Below are 9,925 nucleotides of genomic sequence, written 5' to 3' on the forward strand. Positions count from 1 at the left end.
TTAAAGAGCAGCTCCCTCTCTTCTTGGCATGGTTGGATTTAGAAGACTTTTCTCTCTTCAAACATAGTAGCAAAACCATTGAATGTGCTTGGATAACCAACAATTTCTTGTGGGTGAGGTTGTCTAAATATCTCTTATTGTTGTTCCATTTATTGCTGAAACAGGCAATAATATAATTCAGGTGTTTGAGGTTGGTGTATTTCTCCTATCTTCCATACTGTGTTATCATTTAAACTTTTCCTATGAAAGTTTTTCCTTCTCTGTTCAAGGATTGAAACTTCTCATACATGGTTTTTGATAGTTGTACTTCCCTGAAATCTTGAGTGTTGTCTACATATGCAATACTCACGGCTATATTTTTGCAATACATAGCAGCAGGGAAAGGGGACTTCTAGCTTGTACTTTTCAGCCATGTTGTCCCTTTACTATCATTAGAACAGCCTCCCATCCACTTTATTTCTGCAACTTTCAAACCTGTGTTGCTGAAAATTATCCTTCACATCACCTTGCACTTCATAACTGTAATTTCCAGCAACCCTCATAGGGAAGCCTCACTTGAACCAGAGAAGAGATGGCCTTAAGAGCATAAGAGGTTTGGCAAGGTGACAACGGCTATCCTCCTATTTACCAGAATCTATCATCTCAGTGCTTGGAGCTTTCACACATTCAAGACGACAGGTTGAGCGATAACAGGTACTCAGATTAAGATTAAACACAGGTACAATGCATGATAGATGTTTAAGAACTTCGCAATATTAATAATAGATATTCATATTTCAACATGGTTATTCCATTAAATCATTACAAAAATGCAAATTTTTCAATTGATTTTTCATTTTTAGCCAATTTTACTATAAATTTCATTCCACATGCAAGTTTGATAACTAATATAGCAAATTCTACACTGTAATTTCATTGAAGAAAAAAATCACATTTTTGCAGGCAATAATGTCACTAAGGAGATTGAATCCAGAAGCAAATTCTTATAATAAAAATGAGGCATTTGGCAAGAGTTTTCACAGCTGATTACAGTGAAAAGAAAACTAGAAGACATTGGAAAAACAATCTAAACAGTTAACTATCTCATTATCAAAATGCTACTAAAATGTTCATGGTCAGTCTTTCTTCAACAATTTTTCAGGTTTGTACAAGTATAGTTTCTCATTCTTTTGTGTAATTAAACTTTAAAGTATTGTTGACATCTTTTTGAGAATGAGTTGTCTATCCATGTCATAGGTAAGACATATCGTCTCTTCGAGGCATGTAAAGGTGGACTAACAGATTTTTCCTTTTCATTAATTAAAACAAGGTGGGATGAGGCATCATGAGAATGAGGAACTGCAGAACTGTGAAGAAGAACAACCATTTACTGCCTTGTCATTTGTACAACAGAAGAGATGCTTGGCACAGTCTAGTGAAACAGATAAACAGAATAATGCAACCATACTTATGCAGTGAAATGATAGTGCATGGCGGGAAAATGCAAGCAGACTCTCTTCAACAAGAATGGGACAACAGATGCCAGCAGGAGGAAATCTTCTGGAGACAGAAATCAAGAGTGCAATGGATTAAAGAAGGGGAAAGAAATACCAGGTTCTTTCACAAGTCTACCATGGAACACAGGGCACATAATCGGATCACAAAACTCAGAGATCCTCAAGGGAAAGAGCTAAATACTCACAAGGAAATGGAATCTGTTCTGGTACAACATTTTCAAAGCATAGCAGAGGAGACCATTGCAGACAGATCTCAATTTATTAAAAGCTTCACTCAGCATATTCCAAAACTGGTAACCAGGGAAGATAATTATAATCTCAACAGGCCAGTGACGGAAGAAGAGGTCAAAGAAGTAATCAAAGAGATGCACAATGGGAAGGCTCCAGGCCCGAATGGTTTCAATGTAGACTTCTTCAAAACATGCTGGGAAACAGTCAAACATGATATTCTTGATGTGGTGGAGGATTCGAGAAAATCAAGAACAGTTCTAAAAGCACTTAATGCTTCCTTCATAGCCTTAATCCCTAAACAGGAAAAAGCCATGACACCAGACAGATTTAGACCCATAGCTTTGTGCAATGTGGTGTATAAAATCATTTCCAAAGTTATTGCTAACAGACTCAAACCCCTTCTCCCAACGCTTGTGTCAAAGGAGCAGACTGGATATGTGGAAGGTAGACAAATTCTCAATAATATCATTCAAGCTCACGAAGTGGTTCATTCCCTCAAGACTAATAAGCAAGCAGGTATGATAATACAGCTTGACATAGCGAAAGCTTATGATAAGCTAAGCTGGTCATACATCAGGGAAGTTCTTAAAGCGTATGGCTTTGACCACAACTGGATAAGATGGGTCATGGCCTTGGTTACCACAGCCAGTTGTTCAATCCTTCTTAATGGCTCTCCATCCAGAACTTCAGGCCATTGAGAGGTCTTAGGCAAGGAGATCCGCTCTCCCCCTTCCTCTTCATTCTCATGATGGAAGGATTGGGCAAAGCGATCAATTCAGCCAAGGTGGAAGGAAGAATCCAGGGACTCAAACTTACTCAGAATGGGGACACATTGACTCATCAGCAATTTGTGGATGACACTATGTTGCAGGGCACACCCACAGTCAAGGAAGCCAAAGCTTTCAAACAAATCTTGCATGATTTCGCGATGGCGACTAGCATAGAGGTAAGCCTCACAAAATCAAAAGTTTTCTTTTTCAATACTGATATTTCTATTCAAAGAAATCTCTCCAGAATTCTCGGCTTTCAAAGAGATCATCTTCCCTCCAAATATCTGGGAATACCTCTCACTGACAAACCTCTGAGTAAAGAAGTTTGGGAGCCAATAACTAATAAACTGAAGGAAAAAGTCAGTAATTGGACAAGCAGATCTTTGAATGTAGCAGGAAGGCTAGTTCTTACAAAGGCAGTCCTACAAACCATTCCAATTTTCATGTTTTTAGCTCTTCCTGTCCCAATGGGAGTTTCACAACAAATCAGGAATATCCAAAGAGATTTTCTTTGGGGTAAAGGGGAAGAGAAAAAGAAATGGGCTCTGGTAGCTTGGGACAAGCTATGCAAACCCAAAACCCACGGTGGTTTGGGTCTCCATGACCCGGACACTCTAAGCAAAGTTTTGGGGGCAAAACTTTGGTGGAGATGGCTAAAGGAAACGAGAAACCCCTGGGCTAAGCTCTGGAAACAGAAATATGCAATGGACTGGCAAGAAAGGGACCACATTCGAATGACAGGACACATCAGGGGTTCCCATATTTGGAACAATGCTTGGGAGAACAGAGCCTTAGTTCAGAAACATAGTTTCTGGGAGATCAGAAATGGGAATCTTGCCTGGTTTTGGGAGGATAACTGGCAGCAGGAACCTAACCTATGCAGAGAAGGACTGGACATTATCAAAAATGATACCATCAATAAAGGACTGAAAAGGGTAAGTGACTTTTGGGATCAGACAAGGGACAATGGTAAATGGAGAAGATGGAAGGTACCAGTTTACAGTGAAGAGACCCCTTTGAAGGACCAAGCTGAAGTTCTTGAAGCGATTCTGGAAAAGAGAAAAATTTTGACTTCAACCTTGAATGACCAACTAAGATGGGGGAGAAACAATGAGGGCATCTTCAACCTTAAAGAAGCCAAAAGAATAGCCACCAGACTTAACTATCCAAGCCCTGATAAGATATGGAAGGACCTATGGCACAACCCACACTAGATGAAGATCAAACTATTCATGTGGCTGGTACAGCATAAAAAGATTCTGACTTGGGAAAATCTTAGAAAGAGAGGTTTTGCTAGTCCATCAAGATGCTAGTTATGTGGTCTACAGGAAGAAACTATGGATCACCTTCTCAACCTCTGCTCATTCACCTCCACCTTATGGAACTGGGTGGCCTCAATCTTCAATCAAACGGACAGGAACAAAAATGACATCACTGAAACTTTAAAGAATTGGAGGAAAGACTTCTTAGATAATGAGATAGTCAACATAGCCTAGACTCTGATTCCAAGATTTTTGATCTGGGATGTTTGGAAAGAATGCAACAACAGGATTTTCAAGGACAAATCTGGCTCAACCCAAAGCATCATGGCTCAAATCTTAAAATAGCTCAAAGAAACTGTTAATGCCCTTCTGAAGCAACCCCCTGAGAAACCCCCTTGTCACCAGGATGCTCACATTCTACGACTGTTGGGGCTCCAGCTGCCTGTCCCTCAGGGCATAAACAAGATCGCAAGGCACATATTAGAAGGAAAGGCTTTCTGGCAACCCCCTCCCCATGGCTTTTTGAAATTCAATATAGATGGAGCCTCAAAAGGAAACCGTGGGGATGCTAGTTACGGAGGAGTCATAAGAGATGAAGAGGGCAATATAAAAATCATCTTTCACAGTCATTTGGGAAATGCCACTAACAATATGGCGGAACTTATGGCCATTGAGCAATGCTTAGAAATTCTGATTGAATACAATTTACACTAAGTTACCGGAAACGGCTACCCTAACCCCCGAAACGGCGTTTTCCCGTTTCAGATACAGATCCGGGAACGAAACGCCAGAAAAACGTTTTGGTGCCGTTTTTTGTTTTTGGATACGGGACGTTTTTTTCAAATGGCGTTTTTGTAGAAAAACGTGTTGTTTTAAAAATTTGAAAACGTTTTCTGAAATTCTAAAACGTATTTGGAAAAATTTTAAACGTTTTACAGCAAAAAAAAAATTGTTTTGAGGTCCGCAAATACCGCATCCATTTTTTCTGGCAGCCATATTCCATTATTGTATATCAAAAATTTTATCAGGGATCGCTTCTTAAACCGAATGAATGGTAATCTGGAAAATTTAATGGGCCGCCTTCACATTACAGCTAAGCACCTTGCCAATCCGCATCATTTATGCAGCGGCCGAGTATGATAAATTGGACGGAACCATGTTAAAACAAGTTATGAGCTAGATATTTTGTGGGTGGTCAGCTAAAGGGATTTTTTGATATAATTAATGCATCGAGCTTAGAAGGGGCCAAAAAGTATTTCAACGCTACATCTCTTTTCGTTGAACTCTGGTCTTTGAGGACGCGAATACAGGTTCAGTTTTCGGGTCCACGAAGATATGGTTTACAGGAGATGATTTAACCATGCGGTTGACCTGAGCGTTGTAGAGAGAGCCGTCCATATTATGGCGTTTTGGTCAACCTCATGATGGGGCCATCCCCATTATCTAGTATCAAGAGCATTGATGTGGCCACCAAGTCCATCTAATTTCTTCATGTTGTGTTTTGTGTAGGCTCTGTTCATCTATTTCGCCCATTTAGGATACTTTTATAATTCTCTCAACATATGTTAGAATAAATAAAAATAATATTTTATTTTGTGAGGTAGGTTGAACTATTTATAGTTCTTTCCAACGTCTTGTAGAATAAATAAAAATAATAATTCATTTTGGACCTTAATGGCAATAAGCAAATCTTTTTCTGTTTGGAGAATCAGTGATTTGTTCTGGTGCAGATGTTTTTATAATACAATGCCATCATGTAGTTTTGATTAATGTGTGTTTGTTCCCGACGAAGTTCTTTCCAAGTTAGTAAATTCAATCTCTTCGTTTCCGATTGAGAAACCTCAAACCTGTTCTTGAAGTTATATAAAAAAAGTTAACTACTTGCCATTTTCTTGAAGTTTCATCAACCCTGTTTTACTGTTTTTGGATGTATTAATATATTATGCTTTTCTTTGAGCCACAATTCAAATTTTATCGATAATCATTAATGATGTTGACAATGTTGAATGGTTATGGCATATGTTGAATTGATGATGATGAATCATGATAGATCGTAGATGATAATCTAGATTCTGAAATATGAATGGTAATATGAAATTCTTATTTTTAATATATATATGTGTGTGTGTGTGTGTGTGTGTGTGTGTGTGTGCCGTTTCCTGCCGTATCGTATCCAGATTGTTTGAAAATTTTGCGTATCCGTTTCAAAACCCGTACCCGTATCCATTCCCGTATCTGTTTTCTGGTAACTTAGAATTTACATAATACAATCATAGAGGCTGACTTGGAATTAACAATTAATTCAATCAAAAAGATAGGCACTGGCACTGCACCAGACAAAGTTTCGAACCTGGAGACTTTTGCAGGTCTATCACCGAATTCAATCTCACCTAAGAATACTAAGAACACTTAGATTTGTTCATGTGCGCAGAAATGCCAACAGAGTGGCGGACCGGCTGGCTAATGAAGGGGTGCTCTATACAAGAGACAACAAGATTTGGCCATGGGAGTCGGTACCCATAGGGAAACTGCGTGAGGACTGCCACACTCTGGCTCGCGCAGACAGGGAGCATTATCAGTGCATGAAGGAGAAGCAGCCAGTTGAAAATCACGCAGATGGATGATAAGGGTTCAACAAACAGAGGACCAGAGAATTGGCACATTTGGGTCTCGCAGTGGGAAGGATGGCAACGGGGAAGAGCGTGAAGCTAAACCGCGGCACCAAGAGTTTTGCTACAGTACAAGGTAGTTTTGCTACAGTTAAAGTGGTTTTTGGGTGCCCTCAAGACCCTAAGTGGTTTAATAGAAAGGCTCCCAATGCCACTAACCGTTCAACACGTGGCTCAAGGAGGAGAGAGAATATCGCCTTCATCGGGCGGGTATTCCTCACTCTTCTTTCCAGCCCGATATCCTTTACAGCCGTTGGATCTAGGATAAGCAGATCTACAACTAAGGTTTGTTGTGCAAGTTGATGGGACCGGGTTATCTTCCTTGCACGTTTCTCCTCAAGGTCAGGATCGGGGAATTTCGGGCAGAACACTTGCTCGAGGGTTATCACCCTAGCGGACCCGAAATCTTTTCACTGCGGTCTCTATTTCCTCATCGGGTCCGCTTAAAGACTTATTGAGTTTTCTTGTTTTCGTTCAGATTTAGATCCTCGTCCGTTAGACAGATCGAACGGTTTAGGAGGTTGTTTTGTTTTGTGGGCCCTCAGCCAAGAGCTCGAGCAGTTGGCTCTGGGTTTGTTGTATTTTATGTAACCTATTTTTTAGCTACAAGTGAAAAGAAGGTCCAATTCTTGCTTCAGCAAAAAAAAAATGATAGTGCATGGCGCAGTTACACAATAATGCAATGATCAAATAATTGAGTAGAATTATAGTAACCAGAAAGTCAAACAGAGTAGTGTACGCTGTATGATACGACTTAAAGTAGTGCAGTTGCAAACAGTAGTGTAAAGAACCAAAGTATTGTGCAAATTAATGAGTGAACAATATAGGGTGTAGAAATATAGTTATCAGATTAAGTATGGAGTGAAAAACATAAACTGGAAAGAATAGAGCATCCCATCAATAATCCAGGCAGAAGACAAAAGAACCCATGCAAAAATGTATAAATTTAAAATGTTTTTGCCATTACAAAGAGAGGTAGATAGTAATGAATGTTGAGCACTGAATTGCTATATGCCAAAAACTAAGGGAAGGTTGCCACGCAAGTCATGCTTGCTAAGTGCTCAACTGATGACTTACAATGAAAAAGGATTACATAATTTTACAATTGAGGAGTATAATGACTCTAAAGTGTGTTATCCAAGGCAAATCCTACAGATAGACCTTGGGCATTATGGTCAAGGATGACCACTGATTCATCCCTTGAACTCAGGTCAGCTTTTGCAGATGTAGACCTGGTCACAATGGATCACAGACTTTAGCATGGGACCATTGTTGACTTGGTCAAATTATTTTGTTGATGTAGCATCTGTGCGGGACTAGAATATATTGTTGCTGATGCGCCGAATTGTCAGGTCACTTATGGATCTTGGTGCTGACTCAGGCATGGAGCCTGGGTTGCAGGACTTCGGTCACTAGTGCTGGAACTGCCTACCACAGTTGCAGGAATTTTAGCATAGGCATAGAAACTGTTTTGGCCCCAGCACAATGTGAGTAGCTGTGTTGGCTGCGGTGCAACTTTCAAGCACCACTTTCAAGCAACTTTGTTGGATACTTTTTGGGAGGTTGATTCAGAGTGTGTCTCAGGTCATTGGGAATATTATTTGCAAAATCATAACAGATGTACTGTGATGATTGAACATGTGTCAGCATACTGTGTGGGAGTTCCCAAGCCACAGTGAGAATGTGGATAACTAAAGACCATAGAGTTACATTTGAATCCTGAGAGTCCCTAACTCAAAAAATGAAAAACCATGCCTAGGCTATGCTGCACATCAAGCTTTATAACGAGTAACACTGTTTCTCCCTTCCATCAGTGTTTCAGCAATGAAGATTTCTACACAAAAGATGTGAAATTGAGAAGTTGGAATCGGATCGGAACCCAGACGTACACCAAATCCTCAAGAGGGGCCATTTTCCCAAGGTGGGCAGGAATTCAAATGTTATATGAGAAATTCTAAGCCTACAAGTAATGAAAGGGAAGAACCATAACGAGATTTTATAAAACATGGTTTGAAAAGAAAAGATTAGCATTAACGGTGTCTTCTTTCACTGGTAAGGTTGGCAGAGTATTAAGTCCTCCTGCCAACTACTATGTCAAAAAGGAACGATACAGGGTTGATTTTGAGAGAGGCCTTAAAAAACTTTTATAAAAGTATAGAATTCGCGGAAATTTTTGGGAAATATATACCCTTAAACCTGTCACCTAAGCTGAACGAAGTCAATGTTATAGTGTACAGACCTGATCTGTAAGCGTGTTTCATGAACAACTTTAAAAATAATGAAATCAAACCAAATATTATTAGAAAACTATAAATGGAGCTCCCGAAATCTTACCCGGAAAACCCTCTCATCGAAAATTCCAGGTAACTGTTGAAGAGCATTGTATCCTCCATCATTAAAGGCCCATGTTCGAACGACGGTGAGACCCATTTCCGCACCTTTCCTGAGTATTTTCTTCACTCTGTGCCTGTTGAAATCGTCCACGCTTTGGTCCATTAACCAGTACGAATTCCACCCATTAACATACAATTCGTTGCCATCCACCACAAAGTGAGATCCATTCCGCTCCATAAAACTCATTCTTGGCTGTGAAAATGGAAGAATATGGACATCCCCAATATTCAAGAAGAGAATGACAATGCAGGAGACCACTCCAAGTACAGTATAGAGTCTCGTCCCTTCCTCCATTATTGTCATGTCCTTGATAGGGATCTGATCAGTGTGGGGAACGAGGCATTTGATCAGTTTGTATTGCTGCAAATCTGCACACCCATTGGCAGCTTTACATATTTAACAGTTTATCATACAGAAAGGATTTCCATCAATTCATTTCTGGCCAATGATACCTAGAATGATGGTAGACAACTTTATGTATGAACACTTAATATACAGAGAGGATTTCATCCATTGATTTGTGGCAATGATAACTAGAATGATGGTATTTAAAAAAGACTCCACAACCATATGGATGCTTATTTTGATGTGATTTTTGAGGGGATGATATGGTGTTGTTTTCAATGGGTCCATGATGTGACCAGGTTGAATCTTGACTCCTACCGAGTAAGGGTTAAAGTTTTTTATTTGGTATATTATTAATGGGTCCATGATGTGACCAGGTTGAATCTTGACTCCTAGCGAATAAGGGTTAAAGTTTTTTATTTGGTATATTATTATAAACTCGTGTTTGATAGGTATATTTTAAAATTCAAATCTTTTAATAAACCGGGAAAATTCAAATAATTGAATGGTCAAAATAGAGAAATGTGTCATTTAGAATGTTTATTAATACATAATGTTATTCAGAAAAACTATATTATTTAGAATTATTTATTTATGGTATAGTTTATTTAATAAATAAATGGTCTTTTCAATAACAATTTTTTATTAATTTTAACCAAATTTTGTAGAGAATTTTAAAAATTTAAGTTTAAGTTGTTTAATATATAGAATTGGAGTGCCCTGAAAATTTCTTAGAGCAGTAAATTTGTATGTGTTCA

The 9,925-nt window shown here is 39.0% G+C and overlaps 1 protein-coding gene across 1 annotated transcript in view; it reads right to left on the minus strand.

Annotated features, from left to right (window-relative positions):
- LOC149266258 (mannan endo-1,4-beta-mannosidase 2-like) overlaps positions 1-9,363 on the minus strand; it is a 34,902-nt gene extending 25,539 nt beyond the window's left edge. Inside the window, exon 1 of the mRNA XM_089430202.1 lies at positions 8,763-9,363. Coding sequence (XP_089286328.1) covers positions 8,763-9,125 — 363 coding nt within the window. The 5' untranslated portion in view covers positions 9,126-9,363. The remainder of the gene's footprint in view (positions 1-8,762) is intronic.
- Between the last annotated feature and the right edge of the window lie 562 nt (positions 9,364-9,925).

This window comes from Pinus tabuliformis, chromosome 6 (genome assembly GCF_031772625.1).
Source record: "Pinus tabuliformis cultivar Carrire ecotype Pingquan chromosome 6, CPIR1, whole genome shotgun sequence".
Classification (NCBI taxonomy): Eukaryota; Viridiplantae; Streptophyta; class Pinopsida; order Pinales; family Pinaceae; genus Pinus; species Pinus tabuliformis.